The 25,230-nt window shown below is 37.9% G+C and overlaps 2 protein-coding genes across 3 annotated transcripts in view; one reads left to right on the top strand and one right to left on the bottom strand.

The window, feature by feature from the left end:
* The window catches only part of Nudcd1 (NudC domain containing 1), a 45,518-nt gene extending 36,393 nt beyond the window's left edge, over positions 1–9,125 (bottom strand). The window contains exons 1-2 of the mRNA XM_042673105.1: positions 8,912–9,125; positions 682–836 (exon numbers count right to left, since the gene is read on the bottom strand). Of these exons, the coding sequence (XP_042529039.1) occupies positions 682–836; positions 8,912–9,029 (273 nt within the window). The 5' untranslated portion in view covers positions 9,030–9,125. The remainder of the gene's footprint in view (positions 1–681; positions 837–8,911) is intronic.
* A 219-nt stretch (positions 9,126–9,344) lies between these two features.
* On the top strand, positions 9,345–20,412 carry Eny2 (ENY2 transcription and export complex 2 subunit). 2 transcript variants are annotated; one of them, XM_042673096.1, is made up of 5 exons: positions 9,345–9,432; positions 10,951–11,027; positions 14,541–14,611; positions 17,013–17,087; positions 20,149–20,412. In XM_042673096.1, exons 2-5 carry the CDS (start codon positions 10,960–10,962, stop codon positions 20,223–20,225), a joined length of 291 nt encoding a protein of 96 aa, XP_042529030.1. In that variant the 5' UTR covers positions 9,345–9,432; positions 10,951–10,959; the 3' UTR covers positions 20,226–20,412. The 2 variants fall into 2 exon arrangements, with proteins under 2 accessions (XP_042529030.1, XP_042529029.1); XM_042673095.1 differs by having other exon boundaries at positions 9,362–9,504.
* Positions 20,413–25,230: the final 4,818 nt, after the last annotated feature.

Raw genomic sequence — 25,230 nt, 5'->3', positions numbered from 1 at the left:
AATTCACACTAATTTTAAAAACAAAAATAACTAGGGCTGGGAAGGTGGCTCAGTGGTAGAGCTCTTGCCTTGCATGGAGGCCCTGGGTTCGATTCCTCAGCACCACATAAGCAAAAAGAAAAAAGCCGGAAGTGGTGCTCTGGCTCAAGTGGTAGAGCGCTAGCCTTGAGCTGAAGAGCTGAGGGACAGCACTCAGGCCCAGAGTTTAAGCCCCATGACCGGACCCCCCCCCCACCCAAAAAAAAAAATTTCACAATAACCTATCTACAGATAAATATTTCATGTTAAAGGTCAATTCATAGTGGACCAAGCAAATCTGAATGTTTGTGGTCAATTAACATAGTTAAAAGTACATAATGCAAAAATTAACTAAAAGTAAAAATAGACAAATTCATTATTATAGTTGAGGATAATATGTCACATAAGAAAAACAGCCTGAACAAGTACATTAATACTAATATATAATTTCCAGTTGCCTAGTGGTAGGAGTAAAAAGGTAGAAATAACTATAAATAACAGCAAAAGAAAAGTGAATTAAACATACAGAATCTCACATACACTAATGAAAGGATTCCATTCAGTAAAAGCATGTGTACCTCAATTCCCTGGATATTAGATCCAAAGATAAGTTTAAAGGATCAATTAATTGGTAAGTTACTATATCACATATATTTTTTTTACCAGCATCACTGTTAAATTCATGATTCTTCCAAGGTTATCAATGTAGTAGACACTATCTTGGTACCATGAATCATGGTGTAGGTAATTATACATTCCAAAAGCATGCATGTGGTCCAAGGTATATTGATCATCTCGAAGTTTTACTTCTGCCACAGCTGAAATACAAAAAAGCAAAGAAATAAACACAATCAATCATCAAGTATTTTACCTCAGATCATTCTTTTCTGCAGAATGACTACAAGGCAAAGAAACTAACCAATACCAATCACATTAGCTGTCAGAGAATTCACTATATGATTCACTCAAAGATAATTTCTGGGTACCTGTCAGGCAATGTGTATAGAGGATAGTAAATAAAACAGTACAGTCAAGCCTTTATAGAATTTAGAACATAGAGGGCATTTTATGCCCTAGCTCTCTTTTCTTTAAGTCATCTCTCATAATTATGAATAAGAGAAATTACAGAAAAAAAGACTTTCCAGTGGACAAATAATAAACCTACTTTCATAAATTTTTTAATGTTTTTACTTCTATTATTGATCTTTATCACACATTAAAGAATAAAGAGAATGTCTTTATATACCATTATGTAAATAAAAGTAAATATAAACTGATTCCTTCAATAACTTACAAAACAGTATTCTCCACTACTTCCAAATCTCTGAAATAATCTTGTCCTCTCATGAAGGTAAGAAGTCTTTTTTTTAAATGTTTTTTTATTGTAAAAATAGTGTACAGAGGGGTTACAGTTACATAAGTAAAGTAATGAGTACATTTCCTATTGAACATTGTTACCTCTTCCCTTGTTTTTCCCCTACCATCCCTTTCCTCCCCAACTCCCCCTTCCCTCCCCCACGTTGTAAAGAAATCTTATAGCTTAAGGCCTATGATCTAGAATTAACTACAGTCTCAGTAAGATGGATGGATGTGTGGACGGACTGATAGACAGATGGACAGACAGACAGGCATGTCTATACACTGAGCCAATACATTACCTTAAAATAATGCTTACTTTGGGGTACTCTAATTGCAACTATTTTCTTCTTTCTTCAGGATATTCATCTTTCCTACTTCTAATACTTAAGTTCCAGATAACTTGATTTAGTCACTCATTTCCTTAGCAAATATTTCCTTACGCACCAATAACACAGTGATGAGCAATAAGTATACACAGTCTTAGCATTTTTCCAGTAAGAAAATGGAGAATAACTAATTATATAAATGTTACATAATTTATCTAAGTTTAATATAATTATAGTGATGCAATGAAGAAAAATTAGTAACATAAGATCACATAAAATAGTGAGTTAATCTACTTGGAGAGATTAATGAAAGCTTTTTTCTAAGAATTGAGCAAAGACTTAAGAGGGATGGAAAAATAAGGATTATCTACATTTCCACATACATTCCTCTACTTATTCTAGGCAAAAGGAAAATTACGCAAAATTAAGGGAAACATATTCAAAATGCAAAAAGAAAGCCATACTGGCTATGTACAGAAAAAGAACAGATAGAGATGAATGAAGCCCAGATATGGACAGGAGTTTAATCATGAAATGCCTTGTCTTTGTTCCTTATTGATAAATTTATTGTAATAAGAATTCATTATTTTTAAGCAGGAGAATAATGTTCAGATTTAAACTCCCAAAAAAGTGTTTACCATTACAATGTGGATAAAAAAACTGGAACAAAACCAGAAATATTCGAGAAGTATAAAATCATAATTTAATGACAGTTGATAGAGATTAAGGAAACTTGCTGTCTAACTTGAAAAAGTGTTTATAAGGAATGGTTAGAAATACATATTATTCTGATTAGGAGGAAATAATGATCAACTCTTGGTCTTCTAGCACCACTGTGTGGATGAAAGTTGATAATACAAAATTATGCTTAACAACAGTAGGCCAAAGTAGTTATATTAAACAATGTTAAAAATCATTTTCTTCACATCTGGGCAAAGAACTGTGGCTAATCTTGGACAAAGTAGAAGTTTCTTAGCTTTTCCCCTTATTACAACTGCTCTCTGCATAGTATAGGGTATCTAAAAGCTTACTATTTTCTAAAACCCACTATTTTGTACTAATTCTGTTGGGTATGCTGGAGGCAAGGATGAATGGTAAAAGTACCTGTCTAGAAAATGGGAGGCCATGAGTTCAAGCCTCATTAGAGAGAGAGGGAGAGGAAGGGGGGATAGGTAGAGAGGAAGAAAAGGGAAAGAGGAGGAGGCCAGGGAGGAGGAGAGAAGGGAAAAGGAGAGGGGGAGAAGGAAAAGGGGAGAGGGTAGAGAGAAGGAAGAAGGGAGGGAGGGAAGGAGGGAGAGAGACACAAACACAGAGAGAGAAGGGGGGAAAAGGGGGAGGCTGTTTCGTACCCTAAATAAGAAATGAAAAGTTGTACCTGGTATAAAGACAGAGGAAGCAGATAGAGCTGAAAGAAAAAACAGTGTCCAGGATACGGCACAGCTTAAAACAGAGGTCTTTTGTAGAACCCTTCCAAGAAAGAAAGGACAAGGAGTTAATCTGTATTTGGATCTTTGAAATAGCTGAACAAGAACCTTTCTACAGAGAAGCCAGTATGGAAAATGTTTTAATGTTTAATGTTATCTTTCCTTAGAAATAAACTTTGCTTAAAAAAACCTTTATCACTGTCTTTTATATAATGAGTTTAGGGTCAAACAAGGAGTCTTCTTTGCTCAAATCCTAATAAAATCTCAAAAACTACAAGTTTTTAATAGGAAAGAGAACTACCAAATTCTCAAAGAGCCTCAAATCTATAGCTTTTGCTGGGTAATGGTGAGGCTGAGATCTGGAGACAGTGGTTCAAGGCCAAGGGCCAAGGCAGAGAAGTTAAAAGTTCATCCACACTCCATATAACTAGCCGGCAGTCATATGGACATACTCTGAAGTAAAACAGATCCAACTCCAATTTTAATGTTATTTATTATTTGTTTTCTCAAAATATACTATTATATTGAACCAGATGAAATGTCAGTGTCTTGACACCAATTAAATGACTCAACCAAATACGTACACAGTATACTAGTATACTAGTTTGAAAAAGATGGAAGAAGCAATGAACATTAACTGAATAAAGGTCACTTCTTAAACCTTACATCTTTTAGAACCAACTCAATAAGTTCTCTTCTCCTATTTGCTTTTGTATAATATTAAAATGAAAAAGTACAATTCTTGTTAATAAGTTCTGAAGCAAGACTCATGGAATAGAGAAGACCCAAGCTCCCATGAAACTATTTTATATGGGGTTTGTGTGATTACAACATTATCTTATCTTCCTCCTTATGGGTAGCTATGAGATTTATGATTACAGGATTCCTCCCTCCTTTTACTCAGGTGATAGCCTAAATCTTTTTGTCCATTTGTTCTTTTTTTTTTTTAATGTGTATGTGTGTGCTAGTACTGGGGTTTGACTTAAAGCCTGGGCACTGTTACTAAGCATTTTTGCTCAAGGCTATTGCTCTACTACTAGAGCCACAGCTCCACTTCAGGCTTTCAGGTAATTAATTAGAGAAACAGTCATGGACTTTCCAGTCTGAGCTGGCTTCAGATTGCATTCCTCAGACCTCAGCCTCATGAGTAGCTAGGATGATAACTGTGAGCTGGGCCCCAGTGCCAACAGATAACCTAAATATTAGCTTTTCTTCTCTCTGCTGGGAGCTGGGGAGATTTGGGGGTGGAGGGGAGAGACTACCTAGATCATTATAAAAACTGTGCCAGGATTAGTCTTTTAAATTAGCTAATCTTTCTCATCCCCTCCTTTTCTGGTTTCCTTCCTGGTAAAGTTTCATGTGTTTACCCTATGGAATTGTCATATAATGTAATGGATCAAGAAAATGTGGTAAATATACACAATGGAGTTCTATGCTTCCACCAGAAAGAACGGCATTTCTTCATTTGTAAGGAAATGAAAAGACTGGGAAAAATTCATAGTAAGTGAAGTAAGACAGACCCAAAGAAACATAGGCTGCCTGGTTTCCCTCACCTTAAGAAATGATGCTAATAGAAATTAAGTACAAGATATGGAAAGTGTTTTTTTTTTTAATGTACTGTATACAGTTCTTTTTTTGTTTTTATTTTTCCATTGGCTTACCTGCTGTTGACATTTTTTTTTATTACCCTTTGTACTGTATATAAGTTTATCGGATTTGGGGAAAGAAAGGGAAATCATAGAAATGGTGAGACAAAAGACAAAGGGTGAACCAATGCAACAGTGATACTCACAATATTTTACACGTGGGGGGAGGATAGCAGGAGAAAATGAGGAGGTAACAATGTTCAACAAGAATTGTACTCATGGGGCTGGGAAGATGGCTCAGTGGTAGAGCGCTTGCCTTGCATGCCTGAGGCCCTGGGTTCAATTCCTCAGCACCACATAAACAGAAAAAAAAAGCCGGAAGTGGTGCTGTGGCTCAAGCGGTAGAGCACTAGCCTTGAGCTAAGGAGCTGAGGGACAGCACCCAGGCCCAGAGTTCAGGCCCCACAACAGACCCCTCCCCCCAAAAAAAAGAATTGTACTCATTTCCTTACTACATAACTACTATATCACCTTTACAATAAAAAAAAAAATTTAAACAAAGAATGATAAGTACTGATTTCCCTGTTCCTCTTCTCTTTTCCTTTTTTTTTTGGGTCCGGTCATGGGGCCTGAACTCTGGGCCTGGGCGCTGTCCCTCAGCTTTTCAGCTCAAGGCTAGCGCTCTACCACTTGAGCCACAACGCCACTTCCAGCTTTTTTTTTTTTCTTTTTGCTTATGTGGTGCTGAGGAATCAAACCCAGGGCCTCAGGCATGCAAGGCAAGTGCTCTACCACTGAGCCACCTTCCCAGCCCTCCTCTTCTCTTTTCCAAGGTTAATTCTCCCATATATGTTTGCAATTCTACCTCTTATCAGAGGTAATATCCTTTCCCCTGGCTCCCCTTTTCCTTCATTTAACTATGGTGAAATGTTTCTGTCTCTGTCTCTGTCTCTGTGTATATGTGTGTATGTGTGTGTGTCTGTCTTTCTCTCTCTCTCACACACACACACACACACACACACTTGCAAACATGTACATAAAACACAAAGAAACACATTAGAAACAACTAATAAGTAAAATAAATGAGACAAAATTACATTAAACAATAGCCTCTAAGAACTAGCTATCAGGCAGTGAAGACTAGTGATCCTTAAAGAGACCACAAATAATGTGAACCATACTGTGTCCCAGGATATTGCCTTGAAAAATTTCCAGGACACAACACAAAGAGAAGAAACTGAGGTCAAATTTAGCAAAATCTTTAAGTTGAAGATACTGATTTTAAAATCTGTAGTAGAAGGGAAAGCTGCCCAGAAAGAACCTTGGAGATATGAAGAGGATCCCTCTCAAGGACTTAACCTAGTACCAAGGTCATGTGTTTGTGGAAACCATCTGAGATAAAAAAACATTTGAAGCTGGCACTGGTGGTTCATGCCAGTAATCCTAACTACTTAAGAGACTGAGATCTGAGGATCCAGGTTCAAAGCCAGCCTAGGCAGGAACATCTATGAGACTCATCTCCAATTAATCACCAAAAAACCAGAAGTGACATTGTGGCTCAAGTGGTAAGAGCACTAGCCTTGGCTGAAGAGCTCAGGGACAGCGCCCAGGGCCAGAGTTCAAGCCCCAAGACCGACAAACACATACACACAAACACACCCCAAGACCGACAAACACATACACACAAACACACACACACACACACACACACACACACACACACTTGAAAGGATTAGATAGTACAGTGCTGGTCACAGCAGGTTAGGAAAGAACTATGCCCAACAGCTAAAATAAAAACAAACAAACAAAACACGTAATTTATGGAATACTGAGCAGAGCACACAAGTCAGTCTTGCCTTGACAGCATTTACAAATATCCCTAGTCTAAGCACCATTCTAGAGCAGCCCAACAAAACATAAAAGCAAGACTTAATGAAATTAGTTTCCAAACAATTGAATTATATTTCCCAAAGAGCTCAGGAGATTTTAAGAATGCAAAAATATCCTCCACTCACTCAACTTATTGAATACTAGTATGTGTCAAGAACTAAGGACAGCATAGTAAGAGAAACACCATAGAGTTTTCATAGAAGTCTCAGTATAATACCCATCAAATAAACATAAAATTAAAAGCTACACTTACAGTCTTGCGATAAGAGGGAAGAGGTTCTAAAGTAAAATCAGGAAAGCTGTTAAGGAGCCTACTATATTTTAGGAATGCAAAAACTATGATTTGGATGAGAATGTAGGTACCCTAATTTGGAACTCGGGGCATTTATGGATAAATTGGATGAGATCTAAACAAATGCATTGAAAATAACTCCAACAGGAACCATTATACAGATCTGCACTAGCAGTCCCAAGTTTTATACCTTCTGGAGTATCCTTTAGTACAATCATCCCACACTGAATCTAGGTTTGATATTTGACTTGTTTTGGGGAATGGCACAGAAACAAATTTGAAGTAAACATCACTTAAGTGCTGTTATGTGCTAGGGCAACAAGCCTGCACTAGCCTGCTACTGGATGAGTCAAGTGGAGATCATCTGAAATCATCTTAAACAGGCAGAACCCCAACATAGGACAAAGTCTAGTCAAAAAGAGAACTGCCTAGCACACCCATAAATGAACCAAGATGCAAGAACGAGCTTTGCCAGAACTAGAACAACCACCAAGTTGACCTGTAGATTGGTAAGCAACAATAATCCTTTCATATTGAACAACTAAATTCTGGGTTTGGGTTTGAATGCATTAACTAACTAAACATGGTAGTATTGTTTTTTGATTTGGAGACAAAACAAAACAAAAATCATTTGGGAGAGGGAGAAGAAAGAAAGGAAATGAAAGGCATCTAAAGAAAGTTCATCTTCTCTCATGAGTCAACTCCAGTTTGCCTATCCTTGCAAGTTCAATGAGAGTATCAACTCTTTCAGGAATCTTTCTCGGATTTCCACAGGCTGCTTTAGGAAAGACACTCAAGTTTTACCACTGCATGTTGTACACATACATTCTCCATGTTCTTACCCAGTCTGCCCACCTTACATCTTCAGCAAAAAAGCAAAAGCAGCCTTCCCCACAGGTGACACAGACTTATACCTAAAAACAGGCGAAGCAGGTAGTTGCCAGCTTCAAATGGCATGAAGTTTTCCTCTCCTTTGTTTGTTCAGCTACAACTGTAAATGTTAACCCTTTCCACAACAGTGTTCCACATGAACACAGCCTTATAAAAATGTGCTGTTGCTCCTCCCAGTTGCTACTCTTGCCTACCTGCTACTCTCTTCCTTTGTATGTGACCAAGAGTTTGAGTGATTTTCGTGGGGAAGCCTTTCACATTCCTACCACTGCCTTCTCACATTATAATTATTTAAACTTTTCTTCCTGTTATGTAATACTCACCTTGATATCCTCAAAATGTATCTCGACACTGGCCTGCGATATTTCTGAATTTAATCAACAAATTAATAAACACTTGTTTGATACAGTAACACGTACTGACCCTGACCAGTATTTCTCCAAGTGTGATCTACCGACAGGCATCAGAATCAGCTGGGGCCTGCACTAAAAAGTTCGTATCTCTGGCCAGTCATGAAAATAAAGCTGTACGCAGTGAAAACAGGATGGGAACATTCCAGCCAAAACAAGCACAAGTGTTGTGACTACATCACTCCCCCTCACAAACTTCGTAGCGATGGCCGCGAGGGCACCCGTCCTGAGGGTCGCGGGACCTGGACACTCGAAAATGACAGAACTGGAATGTAGGAGAATTTCTCTCACAAGAAAAGGCTCTGCGTCAGAGGAAACAACTGGGGACTGACCAAGGAGGCGTGGCTTTTCAGGGAACACGTTTATAAACGAGGTGCTCGGAGTTGGAACAAGGTCCAGGACTTTCTCCCCAGCAGGGCCAGGCCAGGGATGCGCAGACAGACAGCCGGGGCCCAGGCAACACAGCCGCGTGCCAGACCTCTGAACCCGACGGGCCAAGAGGAGCGGGAGGACGCAAAGGGGGGGCTCGCGAGGGTCCTGGGATGGACACCATTCTCCAGGGACGGCCACCCTGGGTGCACCCCAGCCGGGCAGGCCGTAGGGGCGGCCACGGTGACCCTGCTTGCCCTAGTCAGAGAGAAAACGCGGGAAAGGTGAGGGGGTGCAGCGGAAAGGGGGGGGGCACCCAGGGCCTGGGGGAGCCGCCGCTTCCCACCTGCGTCAAGCTCCAGCTGATAACACGGTAGCGGCTCGAGAGACAGCTTGTAACCCTCGAAGCGGGGATCCAGCAGAGGCCTCTTCACCCGTAGGGAACAATTAGCCGCCACCTCCATCGCTGGCTACAGTCTCGGCCTAAGAACTAACAGAGCTCTGGTTGAAAGGTCCGCGCCGGCTCCGGGAACTGAGGCTGGGGAGCCGGCGTGGTTCCCATCCCAGCACACACTGCGGCGCAAAGTGCATACCGGGAAGTGTAGTGTTCGTGTGAGGGAGGGGGAGCGGACTCTGATGCATTCGGGGCTATGTAGTTTTCTACGGGCTTGTCGCCCCGGCATGAGGGCTGGATCTGGACTCACTTACCCAGAAGGCTGAGCGACCGGGAGGCGGCCCGCGCTAGTTAAATTCTCACATTATAGGCAGAGTGGCCAGACCCCGCCCCGGAAATGCGTGTTCTAGGTTTCTGTGTGCTTAGGTGCCCGAGCTACTGAGGGTCTAAGTCCCGGGCAGTCGAAGAGTGTGGTAGGTAACGGTCGTCAGCGCAAGGGTCATTTCGTCGCTGGGAAGGGACGGCCCTCGCCCGCGGTGATGGTGGTGAGCTATGCCCGTGGTCCTCAGGGCCGGGACCCGGGCCCGGCCCAGGCTCCTTTTCGCTGTACTGTCTTTGGTTCGCTTCCCCGACCCGCGCTCGCTCGCGGGCCTGTAGGGCTCTCCGACTGGGCGTGCTGCTGGAGTTGGCCTGGAGCCAGTCCTCGCTTTGTTTTCTGGCTCCTCCCTCCCGCCTCTCCAGCTGTCCCCGCCTGGGTGCATTTTCCCGAGAACGTCTGAGCGGGGAGGGAACCCCTAGCGCCCGGGTGTTTTTTTTTGTTTGTTTGTTTGTTTTTGTTTTGTTTTTTTTAACCAGTGACAAAACTGAGGCCTTGAAAGTATTAAGTGACTTGTCCAAGGTCACGATCTGGATCTGGGGGGCTTGAGGCGAAATCAAGTTCAATATTCCTGCCGTGGAACTGACGAGCATTTTGTAGTTACTTTGAAAAATGTTAGCTTCCAGTTTGCAAAGGCAGAACATTTCCTACTTCTTTTTCAACCTCCCTTCCCGATTCCCTATCCAACCCCAGCCCGCCCCCCAACACACACACACACACACACACACACACAACTCTAAAAAGTCTTTGCCACTTTGACTGCCCACCCCCCCCCCCCCAACACACACACACACACACAACTCTAAAAAGTCTTTGCCACTTTGACTTGGGACGGGAGATAGGAGATAACGATTAGAGTCGAGTTAGTGACAGATGAGAAGTAACTTGAATGTCCTTAAAACACAAGTTAAGAATTCGTTTGAGAGTTGTTTCCTCTTATCCCCACCCACAATAAATGTTTTTGATAACATAGGTAGTGTAGCCACTTAATGCAGGGTACACCCTAATGAAGAGTAAAGTACTCATTCTTACCATTTCCCTGTTTTTGTCGTTTTTTTTCCTTTACTAATACCGTCTCATCTTTCGTTGATATTTACATTATATGGCTTCCCTGAATTTTGAATGTACCTAAGGTGCAGAAATGGATCAGCAGTCAGTTCTGATGCAGTTCAATAAAGTGGGGCTTCAAGGGTCAGAGAACCCAGAGTTCAAATTCTGCTTTAACCATTTTGTATCTCTGTGCCTCAGTTTTCTCATCTTTAAAACATAAGTTATGTTAATGTGTAACAGTGAGTTTGGGGATTAAATGTAATTTCAAAAATAAATTTTCAGCCCAGTACAGGCACTTAAATGTTTACTAAGTGTTAAAGTGATACTTAATATTATCTAAAGACTCATTAATAAAGAGCACATAGGGGAAAGACGTAGTATATTGAGTGTTGATATGTTATCTTAGTATGCAGCAAATCATATTAAGAGTAATGACATTGTTAATACTTAAAATTTATCACTCTTGCAGTTGGTAGAATACTAAAGTGTTAGGATACTTGCCTGGGAGATTTAGAAAAAAGTGATTTGTAAATTTCTGTATCTGAAAACACTTATTGATGTCTAGGTTAGCAAGATGAACAAAGATGCGCAGATGAGAGCAGCGATTAACCAAAAGTTAATAGAAACTGGAGAAAGAGAGCGGTAAGTAACTAAAATTGTGTTAATAAATTACGTTTTATAGTTTTTAATAATTATAAAATCTAAATGTCAAGAAACAAAACATGTTAGTGGAATTACAAAATTTGAGATCATTAATAGTTTCTATTCCTGACTTTTATATGAAAATAGTTTAGATCTGTTCAACATTGCAAACTTAAAAGGATGATTTAGAAAGATAAGCAGGAAATGACTATACTTAAAACATGTATAATAAAGAAAAAAAAATGCCAATGAACTACAATTGAAGATATGTTCCCCAGGTTTAACAGGAAGGAAACATGATAGACCCAGTTTCAGTTACCAAATTCTTTTGGGGGTGGAGGGGCTGAGTGTGTGTTGACAGTAGGACTTGAACTCTTGGCCTGTGTTCTTCCTTGGCTTAATTGCCCAAAGTTGGCCCTCTACCACTTGAGCCACACTTTCACATCTAGCTTTTTGCTGGTTAATAGGAGACTCTCACTGACTTTTCTACCAAGGTTACAGGCTTGAGCCACTTCAAACTTCCTGCTTTTCAGATAGTTTCCTACGTTTTGTCCATGCTGTCCATAATCTTTAAATCCTTCTGCTTTCTCCTTTCCGGTATCTGTGATTACAGGCACGTGCCACTATGCCCAGCATCAGGCTCTCTTAACCTTGATCATCACATGCTATTCTTATTCCAAAATACTTTTATTTCCCTTATTTTGAGCAATTTTTTTTCTTCATTTGTAGCATTTAACCATTTTACATTTTAGCTTACTATTAGTTTTTTGTCATCCATTTTATAATACTAAGTTGCATGGCAGCAGAGCATCTAATGCTATGCCCGGCATCTAACTGGCCAAGTTAATATTTGCAGAATAAATTTAAAAGTACAAAGAAGTGATTGGAGAACCAAAAAACACAAAGTAACAAAGTTTACAAAATCTTTCCATTTTTACTTGTGGGTCAAGTTAATTGTGTAAGATTTCAGTAATAAAAGAGATACTGGGATAGAAAGGAGTTCTCTAAATCAATAAAGGAGAAAATGTTCTAGGTAGATGGGACAGATTATATACACTCAGAGACAATGAGTGGGACTACAGAATAAGAGGAAATGAGGATAATATGAAAAATGTAGCAGACAAGAGGAATATGTTTTAAGTCAGCATTCTTTGCTTGGAATAAAAAGAAGCAACTCAGATTAGCTTAACCAATGGGATTAAATACATAAGGTTTTCAATTGCTTCTTATATCATCCAGTGTAAGTACTCAAAAATTGTTGTCAAAATATATTTTTCTCCGTTTTTCCCTTTTACTTTATTTTCAAACAGAGCCTTCTCACAAGTAACAGAGAATTGCAGTTCAAAATTTACATTTTACCAGATCAGAGAATCTTCCTCTGCAAAGGGCCTTGCATGATTACTGTTAAACTTAGGTAATAAATGAGTTAGAAGACCAGCTTTACCTTCCTCATGCTACTGTCACTAGAACAATTGCCCAGATCAATACACAAAGGTTTTGGGGGTTTTTGTGTTTGTTTGTTTCCTGTCAAAGGGCAGTGAGACAGTTGCCAGTGTTTGCAAAAACATCTGTTGTTGACTTTATTCTTAGATGTTGGGAGTTACATCATTTATACTTGAGGAATTTTATTTGTCACTGTTGGGGATAAACTTGAAAAGGTCAAGATAGATGGCAAAAAAAAAAAAAGGAAGTAGAAAATTATTTGGTGAGTAAAAATGGAAGAAGAAGAATGGAAAGGAAACCTTAATTTTAAAAAATAGAAGAAGAAACATCCTCTGATTTTAGGAAGAATATATCTAGAGCAGAGCTATGGGTTGACTGGAAGGATAGTATTGTTAATGATGAGTATAGGGAATTATACTCATTATTTGTTTGTTTTTGTTTTTAATTTATACAGCTGATGTTACTGAATTTCTGTTATGGGCCATACCTTGTTTAGTGTTATAGATAGAGTAGTAAACAAAATGGAATTTGTGCTTTCAGGAAATTTCTTTTTATCTTTTTTTCCATACTGAGGTTTGAACTTAGGACTTGGAAGTGCTCAACTCTTTGAGCCATACCCCAGCCTTTATGAATTGTAAACTTCTAATGGGAGGGAAATCATAGTAAATATGTCAGGTAGTGATTAGTGCTAGAGAAAGAAAAAAGCATGTAAGTGAGACAGCTGATACTTCACACAGTTAAAAGCCAACAAAATTCCAGGTTTTGAATTTGCCTAGCATTATTGAGTTATATGTGGAAACTGCATATGTTGTATAAGGGAGAAAGAAGATAAAATCACAAGCACATAGCTGGGTGCTAGTGGGTGGCTTATGCCTTTATTCTGAGCTACGTAGGTGGCTCAGCTCTGAGGATGGATGTTAGAAGCTAGTCAGGGCAGGAAATTCCATGAAACTTGTATCTCCAGTTAATCACCAGAAAAGTTGGAGGTAGAGCTGTGACGCAAGTAGTAGGTAGAGTGCTAGCTGTGAGCAAAAAAGCTCAGGGAAAGTGCTTAAACCCTGAGTTCAAGCCCCAAGATGGGCAAGAAAAAAAAAATCACAAGCATACTTGGGGCGAAGTCAGATCATCAAGTTTTACGTAGGCTGTAATAGAGACCTGGCATTTTGTTTTAAGTAAATTGGGAAGGCACTAGAGGATTTGGTGTAATAAGTGAAGAATAAAGTACACAAGGGAAGAAGCAAGTGATTGGGTAATAATCTGGACTCTACTGTGAACTAGAGTATTAATAGCAGAGATGGTGAGAAACATTTAAATTGTAGTTAACATTTTAAATCTGAAACCTGTAGTATTTACTCATGGATTAGGTATTACAAGGAGAGTGGAGTGAAGAATGCCCAAGATCGAGCCCAAGGAACCAAAGGAATAAGGTCATTTTGAGAAAAGCAAGAGGAGTGGAAGAAAATAGAAAGTTGGATATGAACCCTAATGGTACTGAAAGACCTAAGATATAATGAAAATGACACATTGTAGATGTCTAGAAATATCAAAAGGAACAGTTTGCAGGCAGAGAAAATCTGTTTGGGATCTGATACATTAAACTGAGAAATGATTGATTTGAGGATTTATAAGGGTAGGTATGACATAACAAAATATTTTATTGATTCCGTTAGTTGGACTATACACTAATATTTTATCACTAGAAAGAAAATAATGCTAATAAAAATTATAGGCATGCTAATAACTGAGTTATTAAAATAAGGAGAGTCAGTCTGTAATGGTAGAGATAAGGCTCTAGCAGTTGTACAAAATGCACAAGATTTTTGAGAAGTGTTATATCCTCCCCATTTAATTTTGTCCCTCATGTTAGGCCCAAATTTAATTCAAAACCCTGATTTAAGTGACTTGCATAAGATCAAAGAACTGATAGAACCCAGATTAGGTCTCAGTTAAAGTCTTGAAATTGAAAGGCAGGAAGTTTTTAATCGAACAGTTGTATCTTTGCTTCAAACATTCTTATCCATAATATTGTATGTTGTTATTTAATTTGAAAAAAAAAATTTTTTTCAACAGCCTCAAAGAGTTGCTGAGAGCTAAATTAATTGAATGTGGCTGGAAGGATCAGTTGAAGGCACACTGTAAAGGTAATCAGTTTTACTTAGAAGATAAGCTAGTTCCATTGCTTTGAACTGGGTAGGTTGGGGGTTAACTAGAAAGAAGTATAATGAGCATTTTAAGGTATGACTTCTCAAGTATAATTGTAAAGAAATAGAATCTTACAATAATTTCTTTGTTAGTAACATATGTAAACAAAATAAGTTTTTTAGAAATCTTTGTTTCCCTTAAAACAAGTGAGGCCTGACCACTAAGATTTCTCTGGCATCAAAAAAGTAAACTCCTGTGTTTTCCAGTATCAAGTATTCCTAATGTGTTTTCATTTAATAAAAAATTAATGGCTGGAGCTTGGCAGACTAAGAGGAATTTGTCTCTCCTGTTTCTGTTACCTTGAAAAAAATCATGTACAAAAGCTTTTAGAGAATTAATGCTTATTTTAAAAAACTGCTTGTTAAATTCTTGGATATTGATGATGGTACCACTTGATAGATTCACGTATCACTGAGATGAGCCTCCTTTCTGGATCGGTTTTTGGAGTAGTGGAATTCTGATATTTTAGAGGTACTGGGAGTGTTAACCCTAGGATTTGAGCTTCCTAGGGAGGCACTGTACTGCTTAAGCCACTGTACATGAGCCCTTTTTGCTTTATTTTTTGGGATAATGTCTTGGATTTATGCCAGAGCCAGCTTGGATCATGATCCTTCTGTTTCATGTTTCCTTATATCTGGATTGTTAAGCTTATACCACCATCCATTTATTAGTTGAGATGGAGTCTTGTGAAATTTTATTCAGGCTGGCCTCAGTTCATGTTTCTTCCTGAGCTGCTAAGATTTTAGGCATAAAATACCACACCCACCTAAAATTCTGTATATTTTCATGTATCCTATTGCAATGGCTTCTATGAATATAAATAGTAGAGACTAGCCTGGGTGCCTGTGGTTCATGCCTGCAATCCTAGCTGTTCAGGAAGTTGAGATCTGAGATCTAGGTTTGAATCCATGCTGGCAGAAAAGTTTGAGTCTACCAAAAAAGCTCAAAGTGGCTCAGGAACAACACCCAGGCTCTGAGTTCAAGCCTTAGGACACACACACACACACACACACACACACGCGCGCGCGCGCGCACACACACACACACACACAGGCCCAAAGTGGCTCAGGAATAACACCCAGGCTCTGAGTTCAAGCCTTAGGACACACACACACACACACACACACACACACACACGCCCAAAGTGGCTCAGGAACAACACCCAGGCTCTGAGTTCAAGCCTTAGGACACACACACACACACGCCCAAAGTGGCTCAGGAACAACACCCAGGCTCTGAGTTCAAGCCTCAGGACACACACACACACACACACACACACACATACACATATACACACACACACAGGAGCTCTGAGTTCAAGCCTCAGGACACACACACACACACACACACACACACACACGAGAGAGAGAGAGAGAGACTGTCACTAACTGTGAGAGGGCTACTGGCATATTAGGAAGCAGCACAGACTTTGAGCTCCTACAGACTTTAATTGTAAAAGATAAGAACTGAACCTTTTGCTGGTGGCTCATGCCTCTATGCCTGTAATCCTAACTACTCAGGAGGCTGTGATCTGAAGATCACAGTTGGAAGCCAACCATGAAAAGAAAGTCTGGAGAATCTTACTGCCAATTAATCACAGACAAAGCCGGAAGGGGCATTGTGGCTCAAGTGGTAGAGTTCTAGCCTTGAGCAAAGGGAGCTCAGGGACAGAGTTCAAGCCCCAGGACTGGCAAAAAAAAAAAAAGATTATAACGGATTTTAACTCATGTTCAAATGAGCTATTTAATCTTTAAATTTATTGCCTCTCCCTTGAAGTAGAAGAAATGTCTACTCTATTAGATTTTTTGTGATTGTTGAATATCAGTTAAATTCTATCCTACGTTTGTTTTGGCCTAGTCCGAGAAGGAAAAGGAGCAAAAAGTAGTTCTACATTTTAACCTAAAGCTATGGGATCAGAAGTTAACATCAAATAATAGGGTTTTTTGTTTGTTTGTTTGAGAATCTCCATACATAAATTTAAATATATATATATATATATATATATATATATACATATGTATAGTACGTATATTTAAGAAGAAATTTTACAGATAATGTTTAAAATGTTGTTAAAAGTTTCCAGCCTGCTGCAAAAGTTAGATTTAAGTGTTACAGTTCAAGTTTATTTGAAGTGTTGCAGTTACAGGTTATTTCACTAGAAGATGAATAAAAACTTATCATTTTAAACTAGAAAATTCTTTAAAAAAAGAAGTGTCCTCTTTTTTTTTTTTAAAGACCAATTTACACTCAAAAAACATGATTTTAACCCTTCCTCTATGAAAATCTTTCTTACAGATAATGATTTTAAATGATATGATTTGTTTTTTGCTTTTGCATAAGAGGTAATTAAAGAAAAAGGACTAGAACACGTTACTGTTGATGACTTGGTGGCTGAAATCACTCCAAAAGGCAGAGGTAAGGAGTGCAAATTGTGTCAAAGGGACATGTGCTATGGACATTTATTGTTACAGTCAAGTATTCTTTCTGTTAGGAAAATCACTCTATAATGATTTGGGTGCTTACATTGCTTCATACAAGAAGAGTTGCAGTTGTCTGCCTGCCTCTCCCACAGTTCAAGTAATGAATGAGATAATAGATATAACACTTGTCTGTACTCTAAAACATTATACTATTTTAAATTGGCATGGTTTAGACAGGTATTTCTTTTTAATGCAGGATTTTATAGATGGTAGTATCAAATTAGGAATTAACAGGTATGGCCTGACTCCAATATTTAATAATTTAGAGTTTTACTCCAGCCCATGTGTCATTGTTCCACTATCTCTTTCCTTATTAAAAATAAATGAACGTGTTCTCCTTGAATGTCTAATTAAGGATTTAGTGATTCTATAATTTCATGTTCAGGGTAATCCATATTTAAGACTCATAATGCAGGCACTTTCTTGGTTTATCTCTTTAATGTCCTACTTACAGAAGGCAAAGGAAAGATAGGAAATAGTAATAGTGATAGTATATAATAAATACACATGATCAGAAGCCACATCATTGTCATTTCTGATGTAGTGACATTATAAGTGACCAAATATGTTTGAAAATTACTATGATCACTGATTTCCTGAACTGCTATCTACTGATACAGAACTACAAACTTCTGTGGTCCTCTATGACAATTTCTTAAAGCTTGTTTACAACTTCAAAACCTGCTTGTTTTCTTCATGTCTCAAGAGAAGAAAAAGGAAAATATTTTTTTCTTACAAATATATATGTAAGAATTTTTTTTTGCTTTTTTTTGTAATTCTTCACTTGTTCACATTGTTTAGAAATATGTTGTACGGGCTATAAATTATCCTGTACTGCTTCAGCATTTGTATTTTGTATACATCAGTGTATTGCAGCTTCTCTGCTAGAGAATAAGCAAAGAAAATTTTCCTGTGTATATTTAGGTATACTTAGTTCTTTTACTGTCAGGCATAGACATATTTTATTACCCTAAGATAAAATTAGTTTTTTAGGGTCTAGTTTCCTGAAGTTTGTACACATTCATAACGACGAGTAAAATTAGGATGCAGAACTGTTTTGTTACCCGTAACACTTGCTGAGCTTTTTATTGATAGTCACATCTTGCATCAAGACAACCAACCTGTTTCCAATCACCATATTTTAGTTTAGAACTTTTTCAGAGGGACTAGAGGTAGAGAAGAATACCTTCCTGTCAAATGTGAGTGCTTGCTACGTTCAATTCCCAGTACCATCTAAAAATGAAAAATAAAATCTTACTCATATATATTGGTTACATTTCCTCTGAACTTCATGTAGTCTCCTTATAGGTAGACTTGAACTAAACAGTGTAAGGAATATCTGCCTAACTTGGTTTGTATGCCTTTTTTGTATGGTTCTTCTCTCTACCATGGCTTGAACTCGGGGCCTGGGCACTCACGGTTCCTGAATTTCTTTTGCTCAAGGCTAGTGCTATACCATTGAGCCAAAGCTCTCTTTATAGTTTTTTGCTAGTTAGTTGAAGAGTCTCATGGACTTTGCTACTGCACTATCTTTGAACCTCAGTCCTTGGATCTCAGCCTCCTGAGTAGCCAGGATTACAGGCATGAGCCACTGGCACCGTATTTACTCTTTCTTATTCAAGGCTGGTGCTTTGCCACTTGAGCTACATCTCCAGCCTGACTTGTATTTACATAATTTTTTATAGAAATATTGAATCTGTATCTTGTGTTCCTTCCCCTAGACAATATTAAATGTTTATACTTAGATTTTTTTTCTTTCAATTTTTTTTTGTTGAATATTTTAGGTAGTACAAGCTCATAGGTCAAAATTAAGAAATTATGAATGTAACTTGTTGCAGAATTTTACATTTTTGCTTGCTCAGAATACGTACACTCATTATTTCAGTTGACAAATTACCTTTCAAAACATGTACCTCCACTAGCTAACAAGAATGACTTTTTTCTCAGTCATGTTATTAACTGTAGCATTTCAGTCTATCTGATTGATGGAACGAGCTATCTGGAAGCTAAGATTGAACCCATCATATTTAAGACCTGTTTCTTCTTTCATCATCATCTTTGCTCATTTTTGTTATCCGATCCTATTCTATAAGATAGTGTACCAAGTTTCTGTCTTTTTGAATTGTTTATCTTGATTTATTATAAGATGTTGTAAATCAAATTTGTCAATTTGGTACAGCCTGTGTATTTTTTTCTTTTTTTTATATTTTATTATGAAAATACTGTACAGAGGGGTTACAATTACATGGGCAAGATAATGAGTACATTTCTTATCAAGCATTGTAGCCTCCTCCTTTGTTTCCCCTTCCCATCCCTTCCCAACCTCTCCCCTCCCCCCCTATCAAGTCCTCCCCCCACCAAAGTTGTAAAGTTCGTTTTAAGACATGACAACTTGTACTTCTCATTGTTGCAACGGGTCCACCTGTATCCTTATTTAAACGACTTGTTTTTCCCCTTCCCCTCCACAAATTATACCTACATCAAATACAGTGAAAGCAGGGGTTATACTGTGGGGGAAGGACATACAAAGCAACAAAGAAATAATCTTATAAATGCATAAAGCCTGTGTATTTTTAAATGGTGCTCTGCACACCTTGTTTAAAACTTGTCTTTTCTTCTCATCAATGTGTGATGTATTTAAGTATTAAATAATTAAAATAAGAAATTGCAAATATGTACCCTTTTTCAAATATCTTTGCTTTTTACTTTTTATATACATTTTTATATTACTGTTAAGAAGTTGTGCGAAGGAGTTGCCATTCAACAAAGAAGCTTGTGAATACAGTGCATCGTAATCAGTGGCACCCCTTTCAACATTCTCTCCCATCCTTTCCAGTTCACCCTTCCCCTCACTTTTTAAATTTTGTGTATATCCACTTTCTTTTTATTCAACTATGTTGGCTATCTGAAATTCCTCTGATTGGTATGCCAGGTCTTAAATTGGCATGTATTAATTAGAATATTCTTGCTCTGATGGTTTTATTTTTATATTTCAGCCCTGGTACCTGACAGTGTAAAGAAGGAACTCCTACAAAGAATAAGAACATTCCTTGCTCAGCATGCCAGTCTTTAAGGTTTAATTAGATCGTGTTGTTCTGTGGTTTTATTTCTGAAAACTTGCCATAAATTAGAACTCAGTCTCCCAAAACAAAATCCTTTTTTGTATGATGGTATACAGTTTTCAGTAATGATGTATACATTGTATTGATTTTTTTCCCTAAATGTGTTATTTTAATAAATATCTCATGAATAAGTTTGAAGTTTGCTTGGATTTTGGAATAAATGGGACTCTGTCTTTATTACTAATTCACTGGATTGTTGAGAGAAACAATGAGCAATTAATATAAGTATTTAGTATGTGCAATTATCTGTGCTAACAGCAGGAGGTAACAGCCTTTCCTGATTGTCTACATATGGTGTATTCCTCTTGTGAATCCCCATTCTATTTTATAAATTGTAATATCCCATCTTGTACTATGGTATTATTTTTCGTATTTGTTACAAACTCTGAGGGTTAGGACTGGGTTTTACTCATCTTTCTGTGCCTTCCTTATGCTTCAAAGAATTTGCCATCTAGTAGAAGAGAGAACATTTGCAAGCTGACTGCCCACCAAGCTCCTCTCACAATACTCTACTCATCTGAACTTTGAAAGCAGAATCTGTAAATTGCATCCCCACATACTAAGGTCAAGAAAGAACTCACTGGGAATTAATCTTCATCCATTAGCTTTACTATGCCATCAGGATTGCTAAATCCAATGGACTCTGTCTGTTCTTATGTGACCTCTGCTGCAAAGTGAGAATGTTGACTATCCTGCCACTTGGAACTCTCACCCCAGTCCTCATATTGTTTCTTCCTACCAAAGGAAGTTCCTTCTGTTTCTTGTGGAATACCAATACCTGTTACTGTATGTGACTTTTAAGTAATAATGTTTTTAGGGCTCTCTTCTGAGTTCTCTGCCTGACTTAACTGGATGTACTTTCCCTGGGCACATCCAGGAAATGGGTCAGACCATGGTTTCAAATACCAACAGGTTGATAAATGCTAACCTCTGTGTCTAAGCAAGACTTATTTCTAGCCTCAACTGTATGTACTCATTTGTGGATCAGCTTCCATAGATAATCCACAAACACCTCAAATTGACTGTAACTAAAATAGTGATTATATTCTTCCCTAGTAATCACCTCTGCTGTCTTTCTCTGAATAGTACCTCTTAGACATACAGATTTCCCAAGACACTTCTGAAATGCTGTTTCTGAAGGTAAGAGATAAAGGCACAAGATCCTGTATTTCTGAAGACAGTCTAGTTTATGTGTGTGCTGCTGCTGATAGAGGACTGTTTTGAGAAAAGCAAGGCTGTAAATTGTCTCCCCTTAACTAGTCCAGATGATTTCTATAGCCTCCTAATATTTCCTTGCTCTAATTGTGTGCCTCTTCTGGTATTGCTTCCACACTGTTGCCTCTATGGCCTTACTAAAATTCAAGTGTGAGCATTTTATTCCTTACTTGAAATACATCAGTGCAGGATAAAATTCTGTGTTTATGTAATGCTTAGACCTAAAAGTAACTACTTATTGCTCTGGTCCCAAGGTACCTAGTTGTTCCATCCGTTAAGATTTTTGAGAACCCATCAACATGGAGAGGCCTTCCCTCTTCTACTTACCCTGAAACTGAATTGTCAAGACATTCTGAAACTCCTGCGATTTAGGTTCCCCACCGGTAATCCATTTTTTATTTTATATTTTTATGTTTGAGTAGTTCTACAAAAGGGTTGCCATTTGACATGCTGTTGATTTATAAGTACCGTGCAACCCCCTGCTCTTTTTATTTTCTATTAGAAACAACTCAGCTGTCCTTTTGTCTTTATAATAGTTCTTGAGCTATTATATGCATTTCCTGGAAAGGAGGAAAAGACTTTCTGTTTGATACCTATTTCTGAATGAACAAGAAAGGGAAGAGTTAAATGAAAGACACGTAGGATATGAGAACAGGTAGCAATAAATGGGATGTAACTGAGGGACAGTTTCATATTAATTTTTGGTTTACTAGTTCACAAACATGGCAGGACAAACTGGGATTATGCTGTTTTGAGCCCATGATGCACACCCACATAATCAAAAAATCCTACCCAGAAGTATTTTTGTTTCATAAAGCAGTGTTAATATATGATATGGTATGTAGTTCCCATTATTAAAAAGGAAAGCACCTTAAATGTCAGAAATAATAGGCCTTTCTATGAGTATATATTATACAAGAGGGTTTCACTGCAAGATCTCTACACGTAACTGTAATAGTCTATTTCTACACTTACCTTCCTGCCCCTTTTAACAGATTTCATTATTAGAATTAATAGTTCTTATTTCATAATTCTGTATACGGAAACAAGCCAAAGTTTTTCTGTCCCTCTTAATAGCCCAAAAGATATATGAAAATGAAAACATGTTAGGATACTTTTGAAATAGAAAAACAATAGCTAAATGAAAATACTTCATAGAAGTTTAGTATTAAAGAGCATAAACTTAAAGTGGTCATGTTGAGACTTCTCCACTTTGAGGTTTCTGTGACATCCTAGAAATAGTTTGTAGTTTGCATCTAGAACCATTAATTCCTTGAAAATAAATCAACTTCTTCAGAACATCTTGACTCTAATCATTGACTTAATTGAACTATGAATGTAGTCTTTAACAATTGCAACCATTCACACTGAGAAGTGGACATTGAATACAGTTACATGACTGTACTGTGTGGGTATAATTAGGATCAGTATAAGCTCATAGGATTAAAGAACGCTCTGCTAAATTATTCATGTAATCACTTTGCTCTGGCAGTACAAGTATCATTTGGTTGAACAGTGCCAAACCAGGGACTGGGTGATGCTAGGGATTAGTAATTGGATATGGGACTTTTCATAACTTGATTAAAAAAATGAGAGACCTGTGACAGCTGCTCTGTAGGCCATGTTGGTAATGAGCCTCTGTGTGTGTGTGTGTGTGTGAGAGAGAGAGAGAGAGAGAGACCCTGTGAAAGGATCTTCCATGTTAGTGACTTCATAAAATCCTTAATGTTTACCATTAGAAATCAAAGAAAAGCCACTGGGTCATTCTACCAAGAAAACTTAATTACAGTCACATCATTGGGGTTCTAATCTCCTCAATGATGCTGAATTAACAGATAGGACTGACTCTACCTCAAGTTTCCATATCTAGAGAGTAGATCTGATATTGCAGACCGGGCAGGAATTTAAAAAGTCTTAAATACTAATAGAATAATCATAAAAGAAAGTTAACTGGATTTATGTTAGCCTAACAAGAACTCAGTCTGCATGTGTTTTCTAATTTTCTATGAATATAGGAATTATCCTTAGGTGGATGACAGCTAACTTCATAGAAATAACACTATAATAGCACTTATCGGGAAGGGTTGAAGCTATTTGTAGTCACTTTTCCCTTCATTCATCAATGACATGAATTATATCCCATTTGTCTTTTAGTTATCAATGCCTTAAAGCTTCTGAATAAATTATCTTAAGTAAATAGAAATAAAAATGACTGGCCAATAAGTTTGGATGCACCTGTTTATTCTATATTTGAAATTATATTTGGCTATTCCATTGATCAGCCACTAGAGAGCACTTGGAGCCTGTGTATTGGTCCTCTATGGAGCTCATTGTAACTGATCCAGTTCCAATTTAGGCCAGCCAGCTTTTTCAAGGTTGAAAGTATTACTGAATTAAACCTAATGTGAGTACTTAAGAAAATGACTTTGGTCTAATGTAACTTGAAGCTACACGTAGGTGTAGATATTGTTGAGCTTGGGATCATTTTGTGAAGCCAATTCAGTAATTCAGAAAGGATGTTGATTTAAATATCATAGACTATGCCTTAAATAGTTCTAGTTCACCTATTTTCTGGGACTGGATATCTTGTTTGTTTCTCACAGTGCTGGGAATCAAATATCAAACATAAGGTTTCTTATGTGCCTGCAAGCACTGTACCACTGCACTACATCCCAGCCTTAAGAGAGTTTAACAAATGAAAGAAAAATCATTTTCAGAGTTCAAGAACATAATACTTGTTGTTGTTTTTTAAAATCTTATATCACTTCCTGAAAGTATAAATAGAGCACATATAGTCTCCAATTCATGTGAATGCTCAAAGAATGGCTCACGGTGGAGGCCCATATCAAGCATTGAAATTGAAACAGCAATAAGAGACCTCCCAACTAAGAAAAGCCCAGGATCAGATGGATTTACAGTGGAATTCTACAAGGCCTTCAAAGCAGAGCTCACACCAATACTCCTCCAACTCTTCAATGAAATTGAAAGAGAAAGTTCACTACCAAACTCATTCTATGAAGCCATCATAATCCTCATCTCAAAACCAGGCAGAGACTCATCAAAGAAAGAGAACTATAGACCCATTTCTTTGATGAACATTGATGCAAAACTTCTCAACAACATTTTGGCCAATAGACTTCAACAATTCATCCAAAAAATCATACACCACGATCAAACAGGATTCACTTCAGGCATGCAAAGGTGGTTGAACATATGCAAATCAATTAATTTAATTCATCACATCAACAAGAGCAAGGATAAGAACCTCATGGTTATTTTAATAGATGAGGAAAAAGCATTTGACAAGATCCAACACCCTTTTATGATGATGGCTCTGGAAAAACTAGGAATCCAGGGAACATTCCTCAATACAATAAAGGCTGTATATGACAAATCTACAGCCAGCATTATACTTAATGGTGAAAAACTAAAGCCATTTCCTCTAAACTCAAGAATGAGACAAGGATGTCCACTCTTTGCACTTCTCTTCAATTTAGTATTAGAATGCCTAGCTACAGCAATAAGACAAGATGCAAACATAAAAGGGATTCAAATAGGGAAAGATGTAGTAAAACTCTCCCTCTTTGCCGAGGACATGATCTTATATTTAAATAATCCCACAGGCAAAATAGCAAGTATAAAATTAACCCTCAAAAATCAATGGCTTTTGTGTATGCCAACAATGAGAAGAGTGTGGCTGAAATCAGGAAAGACGACTGACAACAGTTTAAAAAAAATCAA

Source organism: Dipodomys spectabilis, unplaced genomic scaffold (genome assembly GCF_019054845.1).
Source record: "Dipodomys spectabilis isolate Male_0828 unplaced genomic scaffold, ASM1905484v1 ptg000783l, whole genome shotgun sequence".
Taxonomy (NCBI): Eukaryota; Metazoa; Chordata; class Mammalia; order Rodentia; family Heteromyidae; genus Dipodomys; species Dipodomys spectabilis.
The sequence above is the reverse complement of the archived record's forward strand: the minus strand, read 5'-3'. Positions and strand labels throughout refer to the sequence as shown.

Coding starts and splice junctions, on each gene's coding strand:
- Eny2 (XM_042673095.1), top strand. Junction 11,028..14,540: donor GAAACTGGAGAAAGAGAGCG/GTAAGTAACTAA, acceptor TTTTTTCAACAG/CCTCAAAGAGTTGCTGAGAG. Junction 17,088..20,148: donor AATCACTCCAAAAGGCAGAG/GTAAGGAGTGCA, acceptor TTTATATTTCAG/CCCTGGTACCTGACAGTGTA.